This window comes from Miniopterus schreibersii (assembly GCF_964146895.1).
Source record: "Miniopterus schreibersii genome assembly, chromosome: 18".
NCBI classification, from domain to species: domain Eukaryota; kingdom Metazoa; phylum Chordata; class Mammalia; order Chiroptera; family Miniopteridae; genus Miniopterus; species Miniopterus schreibersii.
This window is the reverse complement of record NC_138121.1, coordinates 26,510,743-26,533,969: the sequence shown is the minus strand read 5'-3', so window position 1 is coordinate 26,533,969 and position 23,227 is coordinate 26,510,743. Positions and strand designations below refer to the sequence as shown.

The 23,227-nt window shown below is 53.5% G+C and overlaps 1 protein-coding gene across 4 annotated transcripts in view; it reads right to left on the bottom strand.

The window, feature by feature from the left end:
- GSE1 (Gse1 coiled-coil protein) overlaps window positions 1-23,227 on the bottom strand; it is a 401,187-nt gene that overhangs the window by 100,217 nt on the left and 277,743 nt on the right. Inside the window, exon 1 of one of the 4 annotated variants that reach the window (XM_081117614.1) lies at window positions 6,685-6,736. The exons of the other annotated variants lie outside the window; for them this stretch is intronic. Coding sequence (XP_080973740.1) covers window positions 6,685-6,721 — 37 coding nt within the window. The 5' untranslated portion in view covers window positions 6,722-6,736. Of the gene's footprint in view, window positions 1-6,684; window positions 6,737-23,227 lie in introns of those variants that run through there. 4 annotated transcript variants of the gene reach the window in all.

The following is a 23,227-nucleotide window of genomic DNA, read 5'->3' as shown; positions in this document are numbered from 1 at the left end:
CTGTGGGGGTGGCATAAAGGGTCTGTCAGGAAGGGGACCCCTAAGAGATCACCAAATCAAGAGAAGGGAGGGGTGGGGCCATCTGACCTCTGAGGTCCCTTCCAAGCCCAATGTTCCATGACTTCCCAACCCCACAGGCCATTAAGCAAGTGGCCAACTGCCCACTGGGCAGCAGTCCAGGCCTGGTCAGAGGGCGCTTCCTGTCTCGCTGCGGGAAGGAGCAGGAGGAACACAGTGCAGCACTGATCCCTCAAGGTCGTGGCTTCAGGTGCGACCTGGCCTCTGAGACTGGGTGGGCTCCGGCTCTGGGGCTGAGAGCAGGGCCTGGTTTACTGTGAACCCAGCCAGCCCCCACCCCAACACCCCTCTCAGCTTCCAGCACGGGTATAATCCAGGCTCAGGGCAACTATCAACCCCAGCCTGAGCTGGGGAGGGCCTGGCATCGGTGGGAAAAAGCCTGAAAAATGCATTTCCCCCTAAAGACTTGTAAAAAAATTCTCACTGATTTTTTTCCCTTTTACCCCAAGCTTTCACAGCTCTAAATATGCCACACTTAGTAATTTTACGAGCAAACCAAGCTATACATCACACGGTTTTATGTTCCTAAATTAACAAAAGGACTTTAAATCTATATGGAGCTCTTTAAAAAAAAAAAAAGCTTTGCATCTATTTTTATTCCCTCACCCCCAAATTCCTTCTTCCCTTCTAGTGTGCTCCCCCCATCCCCCAAGCCTTCAAAATTTCTGATTTTGTAGCTAGACCACCAAGGAGAGACAGTTCCAAATATGGATGAGAAACTGCTTCGCTGAGGACCCCCAAGAGGGGAGAGTCCACTGGCCTTTGGGAAAGACTACTTTTAGGAGTTATAAAAGCCTGATTTTTTTTTTCCTGCAAAGCAGAGTATGATAGGATGTACCCTAAGAGATGAAGAGGCCATGTCTACCAACACAACCTCACCAACAATCTAAGGAGAGGAATCAAGTCAACGGGCCCAGCAAAGTCTCTGTCTTAGCTGCAAAATGCCAGGGTAGACCAGGTGACTAGAGGGGCCCATCTGCACTTGACGTTGGGAGAAGGAAGCAGGGTGGGGCTGCTCTATTCACACATGTCCACATCTGGGGGAAGATGGATAAGTGATGGAGACTGGCCTTGGAACATAAGCCCAAGTCCAGACACTTCCTCCCATCGCTGGCTCTGTCTCTGGGAGCCGGGTGGCCCTGGCCAGCTGCCCCTTCAACCCCCCACTTCCTCCTGCACAGAAGGAAGGGAACCATCCTTGCCTCACTCTAGGGCAGGAATCCAGGTATCATAATGCCTGTTTTGCTCGGAGAGCTTAAAAGAAACTTCTCCTGACTCCAAGAATCAAGAAGATAAGCAGGAAAAGTTTCCAATGGGGTGATATCAGATTCCCACCCATGAAGTAAGAACAACACATTTAAGCAAGAAAAAAATCTTAATGAGAACCAAATTGAGCAGGGGGGGTGGGAACCAGACCAGGCCCGTCAGGGAAGGGCTGGGCCAAAGCTGGGACAAAAGGGCCCCTGGCTTTCCCAGCCGACAGATGGAAATGTGGCGGCCCCTCCCCATTTCTCAGGGGTATCCGAAGATTAATTAGTGACTGCCTGGAAAGTGCTAGATGAGAGCTGAAATGCTTGTCCCCGCTGAGTTTCTGAGCTGTAAATAAGCAGCTTTCTCAATCACAACTGAAATAGCAACGCTGTCCTTTTATCTGACTCAGATCCCACTAGGCCCAACCTGCTCCCAGAGCAGGCCTGGGGTGGTTCGGGAGACAGCCCAAAGCCGCGGGTTTCTTAGGACCCAGCAGCTTCCCAGGACAAGCCAGAGCTGGGCACCAGCTTGGTCACAGCTGGCAACTGCTGACACTCCCTCCTAACTTCAGCTCCTGAGGTGACACCAGGGGATTTGAGAGCCAGCAGCTGGAGGTCAGTGGTTCTGGCCTGTCCTCACCTTCAGCTGCCTCCCCCAACCCAGGTGGGCCTGACCCACACCGAGCCTCACACTGAGGTTTTCTGGAAGCAGTCTGGGAGGTAAAAAATAAAATCTAGACAGCTCTCCACAGGCTGTCTGGGCTAAGGTTCACTTCTCCAGGACACCCTCAGCTCCCAGCAGGGGAGGACCAATGCTCTCAAAAGCAGGTCAAAGACTGTGTACATATAGGCCCAGGCTAGGCTGACCCTTGGGAGGCAGCTGGGTAAAAGGGAAAATGTTTTGGGGAGACCTGGTTTCTCCAAGAGCAGCTACCAGCAGGTTGTGTGGCTTTAGGCCAAGCCCCAGCCCTCTCTGGGCCTCAGTTTCCTCACTGAAGATTCCTGTAGTAGACAGTCAATCCCTTGGGGAAACTCGGGTCACCCAGAGTTCAGTACGGGACTGGGGTGGGGTCAGCTGACAGCTAAGGAGTCCTCCCTCACGAACTCCAGGAACAAGATAAGGGGACCGGCAGGGCGCCACCGGCAACACCAACGGCCAATTCCCTCCCTCACTCGTTCAACAAATATTTATTAAGCAGGGACTCTGGAGCCAGACTGCCTGGGGTCAAAGCCCAACGGCACCATTTACTGCCTGTATGACCTCAACCTCTGTGCCTCAGTTTCTTTAGCCGGCAAGTGGGATTAAATGAACAGCACGTCTTGCATGGAATGGGCATCATATAAGAAGTGGAAGCCGCTTCTTCCTCCTCATTATTTTTATTTTTAATATTGTTATTATTGGTCTGGTGCCAAACCAAGAATGAAGGAAACACACAGTCCCCGCCTGCCTGGAAATTGAAGTCTGGTGGAGTTCAGGAAAAAGGGGAACTGGGCGCGTGCACACAGGAGAGCCTGAGAAGATGAGAGACCCCACCCACCCACTGGGCCCAGCTCCTTTCACAAAAGCCCTGCCTCCTTCTCCTGACATAGGAAGTGTCCCTCCGCTGGATACCCATTCCCTCCGCCCCACTAGTGAATGAACACAGAGACTGGACACTGTGTCGTGGGGCCGAGGGGCCCAGTCTAAAGACTTCAGTTCAAGTCCAGGGTCAGCCACTAAGAAGCCCTGTTACTCTGCAAATAATTCTGCCTTAATAATGATTGTAGGTTTCACTTGTTAAGCGTTAACTTTGTCTTAGGCACCATCCTCAGTGCCTTGCAAGGATTCACTCACTTAATCTCCTAACCAGAGGTCGGCAAACGTTCCCTGTCAAGGGCCAGGTGATAAATATTTTAGGCTTGGCAGGCTTTGTTGTAACTACTCAACTTTGCTGCTGCCACAGACACTGCATAAAAGAATGGGCGTGGCTGTGTGCCAATAAAACTTTATTTATAAAAACAGGCAGCAGGCCATGGAACCCCTGCCTTACATTGATACTGAGGTGGAAACAATTATGAATCCTACTTCACTAACGGGAAAACTGAAGCCGAGACAGCTCAACTCACCCAATGTCACGTCTTAGAAGAGACAGAGCTGAACTTCAAACCTCCACTGCCCAGCCTTAGTCCTATCACCTGCCAAACAGGAAGAGCAGTGCCTGGTGCCAGCCTGACTATGAACCGCCACCGGGATAACGACTGGACGGGCAGGTTCTGGGCCCTCATTCCCTGCAGTTATAGACACTGCGATGAGATCTTTGGGGACAGAACCAGATCCCAGAGGCTCAAGAGCACCTGGGCATCAGGCCTCCGCAGGCCAGGCTCAGCCTCTCCTCTAAGGCCACAGAGCCACAGTACCGGGACTGGCCAGCATGGTGGGCAGAGCCAGCTTCACATCCAAGCTTGCCACTTCCAAGCTGGGCAACTCACTGAGCCCCTCTGGGCTTCACTTTCCTCCTTTGTGAAATGGGCAGGTGCCAGTACTTATCTCAAAGGGAGGGAGGGATTTACAGGAGAGATTCCTGTGAAGCCCTTGTGGGGAGGGGAGAGCAAACAGTGGTCAAGAGAAGTGGGTCACTCCTTTCACAATGACAGTTACTTATCTGAGATGAGTTGACTGAAGCCCAGGGAAGCAACAGTACTTGACCACGGTCCTTCCCAGGCAAGCTTCTACACCAGTGATTTTCAACTGGTGTGCTGCAACAATTTTTAAAACACGCAATACCTGTTTATTTTGTCAGGGGCACTGACCTCTTTTCCCTTAGATTGTCAAATTAAAAAAAAATGACAAAGTCAACATAATAAAGGCCATCCAATGTGAATGAATCAAAATTATACCTTTTTTGGTCAGATGGGCAAAAAATAATTTTTTGGTGTGCTGCAGAATTTTAGTAATTAGTTTTGCGTGTGCCGTGAGATAAAAAAGGTTGAAAATCACTGTTCTACACTGTTACATCAAAATTATAAAGTATAAAATCCTAGTAGGGGGATTTAAAACTGAGAAGACGCTAGTGGGGGACAAACCTCCCTCTATAGGCAGAGAATGATTTAGGCCCTGACCTTCCACACTCCTGACCTCTCCTGACCTCCCCTGGGTCCAGTCCTACTGCTGAGGGTTGACTCCAGCCAGGACTGATTTCCCTTAATTGCTTTGAATTTCCTAGCCTGACACTTCCTCCTTTTCTTACCGAGACTCCCAGTGTAAATAGAAAATCGGTCACCTGATGAATAAATATGCGCCAGCAGCCACCCAATGGCAGGTGAAGTGGGGTGTAGATTACAAGCACCTGTGCTTTTAAGATGCCCTGTACTTAAGAAGATTCATTCTTGCCACAAACCTGTGCTGAGTGTCTACAAGGCAAGGCGAGCGTGTGGGGGAGGCGTGGGGGAGGCATCGCTGCAGATACAAAGAGGAAAGAACTGTCCCTGCTTTCCAACAACTCACACTGGGGGGGAGGTTGGGGGGAGGGGGAGGCTGACTGGGAAGCCGGCTACAGCAGGAATGGTCAGCTACATCTTGGGTTCAAAGGGCCCTGGAGCATTTCACCAGGCACCAGCTCCCATGAATCCAGCTCTGAGCCTGGGGGAACTGGGCCCTGTGTTAGAACACAACCCTCCTGCCTCCTGTCAATTGGGGATTCCAATTCTAATTTGGATCGGATCAGTTAAGGGCAGTGTGAAGGGAGGGGAAGTGCCAGATTTGCATTTCAGGCAGTGAAGGCAAGAGATGAAAAAAGTGTAGACCCTGAAAAATATTCTTCCTATAAAAGTGAGGTAGACACTAAGCATAAAATGCAGACCTTGTCAGTTCCTGGGAAAGGCTGGGGGCCTAAAACAGAGAAACTCAGAAAGAGCATGTATACAGATTGCACACAGAATAAAATCTTTCCTACTCCCCCTCCCTCCACTTTCCTCCTTTTGCACTCTCAACCTGGGGAAAATGTTTGCCCCTAATTCACCTCAGCTAGGGCCGGATGCAGCAAAGCTGGGTCTTCCCTAGGCTCATACCACACACAGACACACACCCCGCCCCCTCCAGCACTCCAGGGCTTGTGGGAGCCTCAACCAAAGTCACAGGAGCTTCTGAAAACAAGAGGGAAAATACCAAAACCCAACACCCGGCCACGTGCACCTTCCCCAACAAAACAGTTCAGAAACAAACCTCCACCATAGCCCCCTCTGCCGCATTTTAAAAGCCCCAACGGAGACCTAGGAACTTCCCCTCTCCTTCCTACAGCACCCTAAGGTCTCCCCAATCCCAGATCCCTGGATGCCCTAATTTATAGGAAATGTGTCAACGCCCAGGGAAGATGAAACTCTCAAAGTAAGGAAGGGGAAATAAAAACACAGCTCATTCCTAGAACAAGGTCGCAGGCAGACCTGCCTTCCTGACCTGCAGGTCACGTGGTCCTGCGGGGGCAAGCCTAGTGCGTTACTCCCGACCCCAAGGGCCTGGAGGAGGGGGTGACAGCAGGGCAGCGGGTAGGGCCCCAGAGATGCCCAGGGCTCCCTCCCACCTCCCTCGCCAGCAACCCCTAGCTCTCCAGCTTCCCTTTAGCCTACATGTAATTATTTTAAGATTCCAAAGTCCAAAGAAGGTGAATTTAAGAGAGGTTCCCCCAAATCCCCTGCTGTCAACCCCTCCGCTCCCCTTCGGGCTGCAAGCACCACTTGCCCCGAAACAGAAAGTTACTGGGCAGGCTTGTGTCAGCGCGCAAGAAGGTTAGGAAAACAGGAAGCCACGCCAACCATCCTCTAGAGCTTCCCCCGGCCCCCTCCTCCGACCTCGGCAGGCACAGAACCTTCCAGGGAATCCCGGGCAGGAAGGGGGGCGGGAGGGGGGCGGGTTCTCGCCGAGACCGCGCACGGAGCTGGCTGGAGGGAGAGGAAAATAAGTCCCGGGACTGGGGACGGGGGAGGGCGCCTGCCACCCGATCCCGTCGGCCTGCAGGAAAGTAACTTCACACCCGGTGCTTAATTCACCTCGGAAGATTTGAGTGCCCCGGCCGCTCGCCGCGCCGCCGCCGCCGCGGAGCCGGCTACGGGCAGACAGACAAAAGGAGCGAGACGCAAAACCGCCGGCAGCGGCGCGGTGGGGGCGGCGGGCGGGCGGGCGCTCCCCGCCGCACGTAGCACACACACCGCGGGCTGCACCGCGGCGGGAGCGACCCGGGCGGCGCGCGCCAGCCCACGAGGGGCTCGGCGGACCCGCCGCGCTGACCCGGGGCGGGGGGAGACGGGCGGGGGGTCCGGTGGGGTGGCGGGCCGGGACCCGCAGGCGCCGCGCGGGACCCGGGGAGGCGCACAGCTCGCTTACCTGGTAAGTAATACAGAGGCGGCTTCAATCCAAACATGATTCAAATTAGAATTCCATAGTGGCCAGAGGGATGAAGGAAAAAAAAAATAAAAATCTTAAAACCCAGCAGTGAGACAAAAAGCGCCGTTCCAGCCACGGCGCTCAAAAATGTCCAAAACAATAAAATAAAGGCAGAAGAGTGATCCCGACAGCGATTAAAAAAAAAAAATCAGTTTCTTTTTTTCTTTTTTTCCCCCCTTCCTAAGATGATCAAAAGGCTGTCTCTCGGCCAGCGCCCGGGCAATTTCGGCCACCTTGGCCCTGGCAGATCCACAATGAGGTAATTGACGACCAAGGACGGGGCCGGAGCCTCCAAGGCTGCCGGGTGTCTTCGCCGCGTGTGTATTTTCTGCCTTTTGGACTTGAGATGCAAATAAAAAAAGGAGGGGGGCGCACGGCGGAGGGAAGCAGGCGGGAGAGCGGAGAGGAGCGCGAGAAAAATAAAGAGGGGGGGGTTGAGGGTGATGAAATTGGGGGGTTAAGATCTTCAGGGATTACTCATTTGAAAGAAAAGAGAGAGAGAGAAAAGCTGCCCCCAAGACCTGCGAGTAGCAATCTCTCCTCCATTCAGCCATTTGAATGTCAAGGGCGAGGGTCAAGGGACCTGTTTCCAACAGGGTTTCACGTTCAGAACCAGAAGGAAAAAGGAAGGGGGGGCGGCAGGAGGGGGTATCTCTTGTTGCCAAGGAGAAATCGGCTTTGTTTTCGTTTCCCCTTAGCTACTGGGTGACGAGGGGCGGGGGGGGGGGAGGAGGGGGCAAGTGAGAGAGGGGAGAGCAGAAAATTAATACCCAAACAGCCAAGAAGTACCGAGGGGGAGATTTCTTCTCGTAAATAAAAGAGGCAGCGATTGCAAACAAGTCTCCGGCTGGAGGAAGCAGGCCGAGGAGCTGACTGACTCCCCTCCCCCTCTCGCCACCCCCCTCCCTTTTTTTTTGTTATCTCCTTGGCCCTGCGTCCCACCACTGACTCAGAGAGTAGGGGTGGGGGAAGGAGGAGAAAGAACTCGCGGGGGGCCCGGGAGCCCGGGCTGAAGGAGCAGGGCAGAAGGAGCAGGAGAGCGGGGAGGCAAAAGCGCACGGCGGTGGAGAGCCCCTCGATCAATTTTCATGCAAGAATCATTATCGGTAAATTGGAAAGCTGGCTGCCTGACAGCAGATTTGTCTCCCCTAATGAAAGCGAAAGGGTAGGGGCGCAGAGGCTGGCGGTTGCAGGCGGCGGCGGCTCCTTCCGTCTCTACGCGGCATCTTCCAAGAGCTCCATGCTTCGCAGGGCGATAATAATAGTTTCACTTGCGAGCTTACCCCCGCGCGGCCGCCCAGCCGGGCAGCAGACCGGGATCGGGGCGCAGAGAGCAGAACTCCCCTCTCCAAGGCTGGGGAGGGTGCTGCTGCTTGCGGCGGGGTGCTCCCCTCTGCCCTAAAGCGGGGGCCACTTGCAAACAGTGGGCGGCTGCGGGCGCCGCCGGTTCCCCCTCCGGCTGCCCAATTCCGCGCTCTGGCCGCCCGCCCGCCCGCCCGCCCGTCCTCCCTCCCTCCCCACCCACGTCTGACAGCTGCGGGCGCGGGGAATTCACTCGTCGCCCAAGCCTGGGAAGAGGATCCCCAAACCGTGCCGGGGGCTCTGGCCCGCCTTTTGTGAAACCCACATGGGGCTTCGGAAACGCACACACCGGCGGGCCAGGAGTGACTTCCTAAGGCCAGTGGCTTCTCACCTTTTCCTCTAACCCCTCACTCCACACCCCATCCCTGAAAAATCCCTGTTGCAAGTGTAATCAAATGTTTGATACCATCTCCCACACTCTCCCTGCACTGGTGCATTATCAGATCCGGGAAGGCATGCTTCCAGGCAAATAGACCTAATAAATGCTATTACTGGGATTCTGCAAGCCCTGGCTGCACCATAGTAACGAGAGCCCTGGCTAATTTGGTTTAAGAAAACGATCAACTGCACAGAGTGTATGTGTGAGTGTGTAGAGCCTGTATCTCTCCTCCCCACGCCGCCTCTCTTTCACACCAGCTCAAGAAGGCCCCATGTGATAATTCCCCAAATCGAAGGGGAAAAAACCCTGCCGCCAAACGCCAAACCACATCCTGTGCGCTCATTGTCCAGCCCAGCGATTTTAAAGAGACAGGATCCATTTACCCACGCACGGCGCGCGCGCGCGCGCACACACACACTTAAACGCTCGCAGCAAAGCTGCCTCTCGACGTGACAATTTATTTTCAAGCCTTTTTACCTTCTTAAGGGCCCCTGGGTGGCACAACCAGCGGAATCGCTACTTGGTGACAGAAGGGGTCACCTTTTGACCCCGATACAATCATGGTGGTTTGAGGAACAGACCTGAGCCAGCAGGTACGCGCGGCGGGGCACCGCGGTCACGCCAGGCTTGGGTTCCTGCCAACGCTTCGCAGCCACTGCGTAAATCAGGGGTCCCTAAGCGGCAGCCCGGGGTCCCTGCTAAACGTGGCGGCTTTCAGATGACAAGTGAACTCCCGGAATATGATACTCTAGAGGAGAGCTCCGAAGAGCAAATTGTAGGAGATGGGGGTACCCGGAGTGCCTTCGGACCCCTCCAGGCCACTCACCACAAACCCCACCCCCGCTTGAAAAATCTTAAATAGACTGGGCGGAGCGCTCGGAGCCGGGGGGTGGGGGGTGGGGGTGGGGTGGCGCTCCTCCCCGCCGCCTCGGATCGCGGAGTGGGTGCAGCGCGCAGACTGCTGTATTCTCCGCCGGCTGGGCCGCATGGGGGTGCGAGAAGCATCTCTGAATCCCCGCCCGGCCTCTGCTGCGCCTCGCCTGGCACCCTCTACCCCGGAGGCGGAGCGCGTGCGGGCACCCTGGAGGACGCCGGAGCTGCTGACCCGAAGGAAACAGGCCGCTCCAGGCAGCCCGCGCCCGCCGCCAGCATCTGGCCGCTCAACCCCGCGCTGACCCCGGAGGTCGCGCCCGGCCCTCGGCGGCCGCAGCCCTTTGTTTCCGGGGCTGCGTGGCGGCGCCCTCGGCGCTCCCCGTGCCTCCCCCTGCGCGGGTCGCGGGCGGAGGCCGTGCGAGGGAGAGGACGGCCCGTGCGGCGGGGTCGGGGTCCAGCACCTGCCCGCCCACCCCCATCCCCGCCCAGGCCGGCCTCCGCTTCAACCCCGCTTTCTCCTCCCACCCATTTATCACCCGCATACTAGATAATCTGCGCCCCTCTGGGAGTGGGGGTCACTAGGGCACGCTGCCGACCGCCCCCCTAACGCCTCATAAGGTTGGAAAAATTCCTGCTCCTACTTGGGGAAACAACACAAAACTATTTTTTAAAGATCCTAAACTATCAGTTTCTGTTGTCATTCTTTTATTGGTTTTTAATTCTCCAGGATTACAGGAACAACAGTAGTAATTAATACTAAACCTTCTTCTGTATATGCTAATGGCAGGAGCCATAAAAATTAATTTGCAAACATGTCATTACACAATAGCTGTACAGGCAATAAGCCTGTAATTATGGGCCAATCACAGGCAGGGTACAGAGGGAGGTTGCTCCCCAATCTGCTGGGTGCCCCCCTCCCCTCCTAAAGTGGGAAAGAGGTGCCAAAAGGAGTCTGCCTTCTGGGAGCCACCTGTGAGGAATGCACCCGGCTGGGGCTGGGGGGGGATAGTGGTAGAGGGGGTCTCTAGTCTTGAGTTCCAATTGGCCTGGCTTGGCTTCTATGCAACACCCCCTGGAGACAGCCACTCCCAAGCCATCAGGGATTGAAATTGTGGGAGGAGAGGCAGCCAGAGCCTCCCAGAGGTTCCCGGCCTCACTCACTTGCTGGTGGTGGGTGAGAAGGAGTGGGAGTGGAAGAAGAGGGGACCCCACCCTTTGGGCCAGCACTGGCTTATCTTTGCTTCACTGTCAAAGGCAAACATCTCCCTGGTATTTGAATGCCTGCATCAAATTATCTCAAAGTGCTCAAGCCAAGCCCTACTTGCTTTTAGCCTCGCCCTTGGGAAGGAGGTGAGCTTTAAGATTCTAGTGATACCTAAGCCTCCTTTGGCCCTGAGTATGGGCTGCTCAAAGTAGGTTAGTGATATTTCCTGGTGACAGGGACGTTTGTAAAGGAGGAAAATATGAGATCCACTCTGGGAGGGTGGCTGTACCACAGCTCCCGACCTGATGCCAAAACAGCTGAAAAATATAAAGCCACCCCCGCCATGCCAAGCAGCCTCCTTAACGGCTGACTCTCCACTGAATGGCTAGGTTGTTTGCCATAATGTGGCTGAACCGGGAGCTGGAAGGATTTTCCCTTTCCCACAGGCCCTTGTGGCTTGGCTGTAGTTTTTGGATCCCATCACTATGGCCATTCATTCCCAGGGGAGCCACTCCTCCTCTGAGGGTGCCTATGCCCTGGCTGGGGGTGGGAGGGACAGCCAGTCTGGGCCACACCCGTATCTGCTGCCAGATGCCCAGGTGAGAAGGGTAGTGCTCTTCGTGGGGTTCTCACTCCAGCGGGATTCTGTGCAAGGACAGGATGTTTCCCTCCATCTCTCTCAGAGCCTGGTCGCAAAATACCTTCTCCTCCCTCTCTCAGCTTACCGCTGAGGAGGAGTCAGACATTTAGAAAGAGGCAGGCTGAGCCCCCAGTGCCCCTTCTTAAGGGTGGGCCACCAGAGGGCAAACAACCCTCAAACTCCCTGAGAGGCCCGTGCCTAGTCTGCACATCAACCCAGGGTCAGAGGGAAGCTCCCGGCCATGGTCTGGGCTAGGTGGAAAGAAAAGAAAATCCACTTTGTCTCTCAATGGGAAAACAAACTGGGAGCTGGCTGCTTCCCAGGAGGCAGAACAGAGCCCACCAGATCCCTACCCTGAAGATGCAGGAGGCCCCCCTCCTTCCCATCCCTCCCCTGCTCCTTCCAAATGGAGGGGCCCCAGACTCTCTCTAGTAGGGCTGCCTTTGCCACAGCACAGAGCCTAGCGGGCCAAGAGCATCAGCTGGACACAATAAAAACAGCCTCCTGCCACATGCCAAAAACAGAGGTCTGGGTGTGCAGTGGTGGGGCACCAGGCTCCAGCCTGTGTGTGCCCACTGGCATGCTGGTGGCCGTCCAGGCCAGGCCGAGACCTCACCTTCTGGAGAGATCATTGCTCCCCAAGGATTCCAGGAAAGGGAGGAGAGGGGAGGCTGGGAGGCCACATGACTATCCTGAACTGCCCCTTTGGGTCAGCCCCCCCACTTCCCTCTTTAGGATAATCATGCCAGCTGATGCTTCCTGTGCCTTCAGTCTGTGCCAGTTGCTGTTCTAAGCATTTTTTATGGATAACTCATTGAATCCTCATGACAGCCCTGTTTAAGGTCATCATTAGGAGTTCCATTTTCTACATGAGACACAGAGAGGTCAGGCACCTTGCCTGAGGACACACAGCCAGTAGGTGATAGAGCTGGAATTTGAACCTGAGCTGGTTCCAGAGTCCATGTTCACAACCATCAGCTTGGAGTTGACAGACCAGAGTTCAAATTCCAGCTGGGGCCTCTAGCCACTGTGTGTCCTCTAGCAGTGATGTCACCATTTTGAGCATTAGTTTCCTCACCTGGAAAACAAGATGAAATCACCCCTGCATTCCAGAAAGTCATGGGTGTGTAACCCCTCCAGTGCCTGGCATAGAGTAAGTACTCAATAAATAGAGCTGTAATTACTCCTGTGTTTTGGATAATGGCGATAATAGCAGCTACCATGCACAAGGCCTCAGTCTACCACTGTTCCACCCTCCCTGCTTTATATTGTCTTGAACTTGTGCCCACCTCCAAGAGGTACAATGACCATCCCCCATTTTGTATGTGAAGATGCTGAGGCCTCAAGTAGTGAATCACTGACCCAAGGACACACAGGGGACACACCCACCCTCTCCTCCCCTTCTTCTGGCTCCAGTCCTTAGGTGACTGGACAGTATGGAATGTTTGAGGTCTCAAGATAAGCAAGTCTGAGGTTAAAAGAGAAAGGGGGAACCTCTGTCTGGTCACACCTCATGGTGACGTCTGTATGCCTAGGTTTTGTTCCCATCTTTGCGTGGTTTACTTTTGCTTTCCTATTACCCAGTGGCTCCAGGGAACACCCCATCCAGGGTTTGCTGTCCTGTCTCAGGTCTACCCAGGCCTCCTGGGTCCTCCATCTGCACTTGTGTAGTGGGCTGAATGGTAGCCTGTCAAAACATATGTCCACCTGGAACCTGTGAATATGATCTTATTCGGAAAAGGACCTCGAGATGAGGTCATTCTGGATTATCAGGGTGGGCCCTAAATCTATTGACAATATCCTTATAAAAAGAGAAGACACACAAGGGGAAAGGCCCTGTGAAAGAGAGGCAGAGATTAAGTGATGCAGCCAGAAGCCAAGCAATGCCTGGAGCGAAGAGGAACTGAAAGAGGCAGGAAGGGTCTCTCCTAGAGCCTTCAGAGGGAGCATGGTAGGCCTACTGACACCTTATTTCAGATTCCTGGCCTCCAGAACTGGGAAAGAATAAATTTCTGATGTTTTAAGCCACCCAGTTTGTAGTAATTTGTTACAGCAGCCACAGGAAACTAATACATCCTGTCACTTCTGTAAAAATGGAACACCCTCTGTCCTGCCAAAACCCAGGTAGGCCCTGGGTGTTCTCCAAGGCTGGACGCCATGGCCTCTGGCCAGCTGGATCAATCTCTGTAGCAAGGGCTTGGATGAAGATGAAGTGTCCCGGGTCCCTGGTCAGCTGTGTGTTCAAGCTGCCCATCCTCCATGAAGCTTAAGTCAACACCTCACCGGGATGGGAGGGCTTCCCTGTGCCTGCTCACCCTCTCACTTCCCTCCCGCACCCCATGATCCACATTTGCTGGCTGGAGTTTGGGCACAGCCTGGGCTACAGATCATCAGGTGTGGCCATCTGCTCGAGGGAATGGCTGGCCTGGCCAGATCAACCTATGGGAACTGAGGCTTCTGCTGGCCTTCTGCATCTGGCCCCACCAGTCTGGGGCAACAGTAACAACTCGAAGCCATGGTGGTCGGCTTTTCACCAAATCTGTTTTCCTTTCCTCGTGGGCTCATACCCAGAATACATTCCTCAGCCTCCCAGGAAGATGTGTGGGGCCAGATGACCAAGTTCTGGCCAACAGACTGTGGTGGAAGTAATAAGTTGCCACTTCTAGACCTGGCCCAGTAAAACCTCCTGCATGAGCCTCCATTTTCTCCTTCCAGGTCTGCTCACCTGATATCAGCTAACAGGATGACCTGAGTCCATGTATGGAAGACGCAGCACTTCCATGAACCCCCTAAATGTTGAGAGCAGAGGCCCCAGCTCCAGGCCCCCTACCAATTGTGTATTATGTGGGCACGTGGTTGAGAAAGGCCTATCTACTGTGTAACTACCACTGTGAGTGTGTATAAAGTGTAACTTCTAGTAGGATGAGCCTCTTGGTTACAGCAGCCGCGTTAGTTTCAAACACCTACCAAAAGGACCCTTTTTACAGATGTGTACTTAAACGCCAGCACTGCGCTGGATGCTTTAAGTACGTTATCTTATTTCATCCTCACAACAAAAATAAGTCTATTGTTATCCCCACTTTTCAGATGAGCAAACTGAGATCCAGAAGTAAAATGACTTGCCCAAGGTCACCCGGAAAAAGAAAAGCATAGATTTAAACCGAGACCCTGCATTTTAAACTGCTCTCTCTGGTGCCCCCCTCACCTCCCTGCTGTAGAAGCTGAAAAAGAGGCTTCAGCCCAGAAACCTATTTTAATTAAAAGCAAAGCAAACAAACAAAACACCAAGGAAAGGCAAGCACATTGCGTGTTGCAGTCTATGCCCAGAACTGACCTTCAGTTTGGTCTGCTGCTGGAGTGGGCTGCCAGCAAGCTCAGGACTTGGGAGGAATCAGACAGACTGCAACTGGGTTTGCCAGGGCCACACTGCTTCCCGCGGGAAAGGGCCCCTCTGCCTGTCCTCGCACGCCTCCTGGGATGCAGGCGGCCACTTCTGCAGGCTGTCTATTCATAATCTCAGACAGCTCTGCTTGTCAAGGTTCCGCTTTGTGCAGAGCCAACAGAGGCCTGGCACACAGCTGTCGAAAAGTACTGAGGAAGGCCTCCCGGGGGAAGGCAAATGCAGGCATCGAAGCGGCTCCCACAATCCCGGACAGGCCAGGCGGCACCTTCTGTGGACACAGTGACAGCCCGTGTGTGGCCTGCCTGCTCAGATCCTGCTCCAGGCCACTGTCCTGCTCTGCTGCCCGGGGGCAAGCCGGCGCGGCTTTCTTCTCCCGCCTGCGCCTGCACCGGGGGACCAGGCGACGGCCTGTTCAAGGGAACAAGGCGTTTGTGAGCAGCCCTTCCTGCTGCTGGCGTCTGCTGCGGGAGAAGCTACTGCGGGGACATAATTACCCGTTGGTGGATGACACGCGGATCTCCCTGTCTACCCCTGGGCCCAACTGCTTCAGGTCTGTGTAGCCCTCTGGCCGACAAGATGTGGTTCTGAAAAGGTGGCTTCGTGCCTGCTTTTCCTCCCACGCTGGGCACTGGGCGTCGGTGTGACAGAATCAGAGTGGGGAGCCCAGGGCCTCTTTTCTCTTTCTCTACCTTTACCTTGCAAAGCACCCTGGGTCAGCCCTGCCGCTCCCTTTCCTTCCACACCTCCCTTGCCACTCTCTCTCCGCTGTCCCGCATGCCCAAGAGCTGCCCTTTCTCCTCCAATGGGTCATGCCTGAACTGAAGGCGTGGGTTCTGACATGTCCCCAAAGCAGGACAGTCAAAGCATGGATGTGGCAGGGGTTTCTCACACTCGGGGGCCAGATACTTCTTCGCTGTGCCGGCTACCATGCACACAGTAGGATGTTTAGCAGCATCCTGGCTTTGACCCACCGGATGCCAGCAGCAACCCCAGTTGTGACCATGCAAATATCTCGACACGGCAAAACTCCCGCCGAAGGAAAGGGGCACAAAATTGTCCTCATGAAGAGCACAGCAGTTTTCAACCTTTTTTTTTGATCTCACGGCACACATAAACTAATGAGTAAAACTCTGTGGCACACCAAAAAATGTATCTTTTGCAGATCTGACAACACAAAACAAAAGGTATGATTCTGATTCATTCACACTGGACAGCTATTGTTGTGTTGGCTGTTGTGATTTTTTTTATTTGATAATCTAAGGGAAAAGATGTCAGTGTCCCTGACTAAATAGGCAGGTAGTGCATGTTTTGAAAATTCTTGCAGCGCACTGGTGTGCCTGCCATGGCACACGGGTTGAAAATCGCCGATGTAGCATAAAGGATCCAGCCAGGATGCTGAGCGACTGAGTTTTTAGACCTAGTTCTACCATTGGCCTTGGACAAACACCTGCCCTCTTTTGGCTCCAATTTTACCATATGAAAAATTAGAGGGGATGAATAAAGGTGCTGTGGCCTTCCAGTTGTCTCTGACTCTCTGGTGCTGCTTAGAACTGATGGTTCCAAAGTGGGGACGAGCTTATCATTCAGAAAATAGGATCAGAAGGGAAAGAACCTAGTGATGTTGCAGTGTTCATATGGAAATAAAGGGGGAGGGGCCAACAGGTTAGGTGGTCCACCCTGGTGCTTTGGACCTCTCAGTGTTTCTCCCTTTTCTCCTTAGTCTTCTTTCTCTCCAACCGAAACAAAACCTACTCTGTGAAAAGTATCAGTCAGTTACACTCTAGTATGATTTAGTCCCACCTTACTATCTTCATAGAATCAAGGCCGTGGCGCTGGCTGGAGCCATCTCATGGCTAATTGGAACAGCTCTAGGATGCATTTGGGAAATGCAGGACAAAAGAGCCATTCTGCCCACTTGGGCTAAAACGGTGGTTTCAATTTCATAACATCATGTGATGAGGTGAACTTCCGGGTGCCCTGTATTAACAGTCCACTTCAACAGCTGCCATGTGGGAGGAAATGGCATCGGTCAAGAGTTGGAGCTGGGAGGAGTCATTTGGCTCAGATGAATTGTGATAAAGAGGTGTGTCCAGTAGGGCCACCAGCAAACCAGGTGCTGAGTGGCCAGGTCCTCAAGGCTTCACAACTATCAATCAGTTCACTGAGAGCACCTGGCAAACACCAGCATGTGCTGAGCTGAACAGAAAGCACCACGGCTGGAACATTCTCAGTTGGTGACCACAATCCTGACCCATGTATCCTAAAGACAGGATTTCCGGTTGTTTGTGGGGGGTGGATTATCCTAGAATCAACTTTTAATTGGGAGGTAGGAGGACTGTTCCTGGGGTGGGGGGAGCATACACCTGTTTAGTTCAGTAGAGTGGGAGGCATGTGGGTTTGGGAGAGGATGCTGGGTCCCAGCACAGCTTCACCCACACCACAGGTGCAGTGTAACTGTGGCCTTCTCTGGCCTTCAGTCTCCTCCTTGGTAGGATGCTCGGACTAAATGATCCCCCAGGCCTTCCAGCTCCACAAGCCCATGATTAATAAAACTCAGACACACCATCTGCTCACTCTGACATTTAAGAAACAGAACAGGTTTCCAAAGAGAAGGCTGCCCTGTGCAGCTCGCTTTTCCTCCTTCGCCTGCTGATCGAGGGTGGGTTCACACTCATCCCACATCCCAGTCCTGACTTCAAAAATCTCAACATACACTCACACAATCACACACACAGCTATCTCCCTCCTGCCCACCAAAGGTCAAAAATGGGAGGAGCTCACTGGTGCTCTACTAAAACTCTGAGCTAACCAACCCCATTCTGGGCATCACACCCTCCAGCCAGGGGGACAAGGCGTGTGTCTAATAACATGTTCCCAAACTTCACAACTCAGTTGGCGCTGATTCATCTTTCCCATTTGTTCAGTTCTTCCTCAGTGGTGGGGAGTGACAACTGCTGCCCCCTTTACAGATGGGGAAACTGAGCTCCAGAAGTGAAAGGTCAGGCCTAAGGTCACACAAATGACAAGGAGGCAGGGATGTTACCCTTGGCAGAGTACATGCATGTGGAGTGTTCCGTGTCACACGAGGAAAGTTCTCACAGAATTGCTTAACCACATGACCCCCCGAGACTCTGTCCTACAGACAGCCTTTTACTGTCCTAGGGGATCTCATCTCTTACACAAGGTGCTAAAGAAACAGGGTCTCAGACCCCTTCTGCTGCCAGATACAGAACTTGAACTCTGTGCCATGCCACTGGCCCTGCTGTGTCCATCAAATGGCTTACAACTGAAAGTACTTAGGGCCAGGTCAAAACGTGGAGGTGGGGGAAACATTCTGGGCTAGGTGAGACCCAGCCGAATGCCAGAAGTGGTTTTAACTTTGCCCAAGAGCTAGGGCATGGTCAGACTGGTAATGCCTAGGACGCAGCCAGGAGTACCTTCCTGTGACTTCCTCCAACTGCCTTTGTCCTGTTTCCAGCTGGGCCCCTGTCCCAGGCTCTGGCACTCCATGTTGGCTGAAACTCAGTAGAGCCCCCACTTAAGCTGCCCTCTTGCTGCTGATGGCCCTGGTGGGATCAACTGGTTTCAGACTCTTTCTCTACTTTTCCCTCCTGTATGCTAGACTTAGCTGCCTGCTCCTGACCTAACCACTGGACACAGTGGCTCCCTGCCACTCGCGATGCAAAGCGTGGATGTCCTTCTCATGCTCTGTCCTCTGCCCCCCCCCCACTCCCCCTACACCACCCTGCTTGGAGAAGTGGACTGGACTTCCTGTTTCTCGTAATGGTCTGTAAAATCAACCCCAAAATTTGGATAAAAATATCCCCTGAGCCCTGGTGGGTGGCTCAGTTGGTTAGAGCATTGTCCCAACCAAAAGGCTGCAGGTTTGATTCTCAGTCAGGGCATATAGCCAGGTTGCAGGTTCGATCCCCGGTGGGGTAAGTACAGGAGGCAACTGATCCATGTTTCCCTTTCACATCTATGTTTCTCTCTCCCTCTCCCTCTCTCTCTTTCCTTCTTCCTCTCTCTCTCAAAAATCAATAAAAACATATCCTTGGGTGAAGATTAAAATATTATATATCCCTGAACTTTTTAAAAGGCCCAAGAGCTGACAAGACTATAAGGAATCACCAGGCCAAAAGGAACAGGGAAACTGGATCACCTGGTGCTGACCTGGCACAGAGGCCACACTGACCCCAAGGGCAACATCTGTGGATCCCGTAAAATTTGAACTTCCATTTTTAAGGTATTAAAGATCAAAGGGGACAGAAAGCAAAGCCTGAGGTCTCTGTACAAGTTGGGGGTCTAATAGGAGACCCTCCCCATAATAAGCTTGGACCCCAGAGAACTACCTAGTCAGGCAGGGTGAGAGTGAAGGGGGAGCCAGCCAGCCAGCCCTTGTGCAGAAGCACAGGCGGGTTGCAGTCTCTAGTGCTGCCCTAAGAACATCAAATCCTGAACTGGATTAAGAAGGTTCCAAAGTGATAATGTCTCCAGGCACCAGACAGAAACAAGGAAAGCACCTTCATCCTGAGCTTTGAATTATGCCTGCAAAATTCCTCCCCCCAAATATAATGGCCAGCACACAGTTGAAGATAACCAGGCACATGAGAAATCCATACTTCCTGGCTGAAAGTCAACAGTAACAACAGCTGATACAAGCAGATCTGCAATGACTTTGGAGGTGGAAATTACCGAAGCCTATACAACTCTGCTGGCTTGGATAAACAAATAAAAGGCCAGCCTGAAGGGATCTGCAGAGAAGAGGAAACCATAGCATAAGAAGTGGCACAGTCTAACATCGCACCAGAATGTAATCTCCATGAGGGCACTGCCTGTTTGCCACTATGTCCCCTAGAGCCATGCCCCACAGCGGGAGCTCAGTGGGTATTTGTACACTCATTAAACAAACACACTGGACTTGAGACCTTAGGGCAGGTGAGCATCCGTCTGTTCCAGGTAAGCCTGGTGAATCATTCTACTCAGTGAGCAGATTGGTGAGAGGAGGTGATTAACCCCAAATTTCCCTTCAATGTGACATTTCTCTGTGTGAAGGCAGGCACTAATGAACAAACCAACCCAGCCACAGAACAGCTCCCACAGTGGAAAAAAAACACCCAGAGGTTTGTAATGACTGCTGTAGAAAGCTGAATCCTTTAGGCCAAAACAAGCACCCCCCCACCGCTATAATTTTGAGTTATCCGTTCTTTATTACAACTCATGGCCTTGGCTCTCAAAGCCTCTGCTAGGGATTCTTTCTGTGGGGGCAATTTTGGTGCCTGCAATTAGCTGAACAGGCATCTTTTGTCCCTGCGAAAGCACTCAATTGCAGGTGTAATTAGGTTCCCTCACCCCTGAAATCTGCAGAGAGCTGCCCGCCTTGACTAACTGCACCCACAATTAAGTGCTTACGGGCATGTGGCTGGAGCCGGCAAACATGTGCACGCGGCTAATAGCGGGGGCACCGAGCAGGCTTTCAAAAATAGACACTGTGTTGGAGAAATCCGGCCTTTTTGCATTTGTTGTTCAAACGGCTCTGTCCAGCTGGGAATAATGAGGAAAGACAAACATGCCAATTAGGCTAGGTCCATGCATAAATAAACCACAGAGCTCCTTAATTAAGCCACTTACAGGAGTGGGCGAGGCTGTGAGGAGGAAGGAGCCAGGCCATGTTGGGGGCACCACTTTGGCCAAGGTGGTAGGACCAGGTGGGAGGTCTAGATCCAACAGGGTGGGCTGTTGGCCACTTCTGCCTGGGAATACTGGTGCTGGGGGCAGACTTGGGGGCTCGAGGAAGACTGGTGGGGGTAGGCAGGGGTCCCCACACGACCCCCAGGGTGAGAGGGAGCTGGGTTAGGGAAGGCAGTTAAGGTGGCTTAAATCCTGTGTCCAGGGCCTGGCACTGTAGGGTGGAGCCTGCCTTCCTTGTCCTTTCCCACAAGCTGGCTCAGCCTGGCACATGACCTCTTCTCTGAAAGTAGCCGCACCTGCTCTGTCCTCCTGTCCCTGGGGCCTGGGAGGGTGGCGAAGTCCAAAATCAAACCACCTGCCTGCTTCCAAGGCCGGCTCCCTCAAGGCGCCTTCCACTGAGACCCAGACTTGCCCAGCTTCCCCAGCTGCAAACTGTACCCATGCCACGTGGGCATGCAGTTAAAAAGAAATAAAGGACACACGTGGCCAGGGGTGAGGCCGGTATATGCCAAGGGGTAAATGGCAAGGAGGAGTGGAGAGCGATTCCTAGATCTCTGCCTGCCTCCCACCCCCAACATACACTTTCTAAAGTCCCTGCCACGCTGCTGTATTGTTTCTCGACAATAAAAGCCAGCAGATTATAGCCGGGTAATCAGGCGAGGGAGAAAAGCTGCCGGCTCCCCGCACCTGCCAGCAGAGCTACTGAAAGCTACTAGCCTTTTGCAGAGCTCAGCAGTCCCGGCGGGAAGTAAAGGGCAAAGGCAATATTTAGATAATTAAAAACCCATTGCTGACAGGCCAGCCCGGTAGCCACAGGTGGCTCCAGGGTGGACCAGCAACAGTTCAGATTGGCCCGTGTGCCTTCTCTCCACCCTTCCAGCTGTGGTTGAGAGAGATGAGAGGCCTGGGAGGCAGGCAGGTGACTTCTGGAAAGTTCTACCCTGAGAGGAATCAGGCTAGAGCCTCACCTCTACACCAGCTGCAACAGCCTCCCATGGCCTCTTCCTGAACTGGCTATGCCCTTTGCCTGGAACTCTCTTACCCCAGATATCCACAGGGTCCCCTCCATCCCTCCCTCCACTCATCATGTCCTCAGGAAGACCCTCCCTGACTGGTCAAAAGGTGCTTCACACAGCCCTCCCAGTCACCCCATCCCCTCATTCAGCTGCGGAGTTTCTGTAGCACTTGATCCCTGAATTTACTTACACCTGGCATCTTGGTTGCCTGGTTCACCTTGCTCTATGGTGCCTCATTGGGCTCCTCTACCACTGGGGGGGCAACAGTGCCTCTCTGGTGGCTGACCCACAGTGGGAACTAGGTGCAGAAAAGTGAATGAATGAATCATGCCCAGGCTAGATACAAAGCAACCCAGGACACAGCCTCAGAAGGGGGGCTGGGTTATAACCCAGTCTGGGAAGGTGGTTCTGGAAGCTTCGGAGGAGTAGGGTCCTGTTCCATGGGACCTGGAGTTGGAAGGTGTCCCTGCCTGTAACCCTCTTCCTGCTTTCAGGCTCTGAGGGACCCTGGGCATCCAAGGTGACCACAGGTCTGTCTGGCCAGGCAGACTGTGACTTCTCACTTAGCCTTTCAATATTTAAAGCTTGACTTGGTGCCAAGACTCACTGAGCTCCCAGGAGCAGAACCTGGATCCTCCTTCTGACCCTCCCCCTGCCTCCTCCATCTGACCCTTCCCCTTCCGCCTGCTCGGAGCAGATGCCTGTGAAAAACAAAACCAAGATCAGTTCCTCTTCACAAAAGCCTGACCTCAGTGATCTATAGTCATGGGGACAGCGAGAGGATGGACCACTGCAGCGCACAGATAACCTGAAGCCCCAATTTTAGGCCCTGTGGCATCCGATCAAATGTTGCCTGGGGCTGCTGCTGAGCCTCCAGATGAGCAGGCTTGTGTTCCGTGATCCGTGTCCCATCCCCCGCCCCCGCTTCATTCCTCCACTTCTGCTTTAAAGGGTTTAAAGGGCTTTCCCAGCCAGGTGTTGGGCAATGGGCTGGTCCCACCCACCAATTGGGATGGGTCCTGCTGGCTGGAGGTCCGCTGACTGCTTCAGGCCTCCCTTGTCTCTCTCTTCTCCACATTCCTGGAGTGTGTGTCCCACGCACAGCACAATTGGTCCCTCACCAGCCCCCCACCATGCCAGATCTTGAGTGTCTAGAGCCTTCCCTGTTGTGACTAATGAGCAGTCTTGACAGTGGCATTCCCTCTGCCTGTAGGGAGGCTGAGCCAGCCATGCCTGCTTCTCCTTGAAGGCCCCAAACCTCTGCACCCTTCCTCTCAAGCCACTTTCCCTGGTCCCTGCAAGGAGGTGTTGGGTCACTTCTTTTTGGATTCAGAAAAGAGGTGAGATGGGCCATTCCAGGCCAGGCAGCTTCCTCGGAGGGGTAGGGAACCTGGGGGCCAGATGGCCTTGGCTCAAACCCGCCTGCCACTCAGGGCCTGTGAACTTCCAGAACTGAGTGTGGAAGACGGAGCTACTACCTGGAAAGTGTAGAACATTTCAGGCCTCTAGTGAGGCTTTCACATTCCATTATTTGTAAGGTGTGGCGAATGTCCCCATGTCATAGACAGGCCCCTGCCTGAGGTCAGTACCAGGAGGGAGGGATGTTTGGCAAGTGGCAGACACCTTAGAGGCACCCCCTACCCCTGGGAATGGGGGTGGCTCGGCCCCCAGGCTTCAGGAAGGGGCCTGCCTCTCCCACCCCGTACAGCCAGCTCCACCAGCAATAAACCAAGAGAGGGTTTTGCTTCTCGTTTTTCGAAGCAGCCCTGATCTAAACCTTGTCAGCTCACTTCCCTAAAGGAAACAAGTGAGAGAGGCCGCGCTGAGAACTCAGAACTTTCTGGCCTTCAGCCAAACCCACGGAAGCTTGGCTGGTGACCTGGCCAATCCTACTAATCCTTGGCAGTTGCAGGGC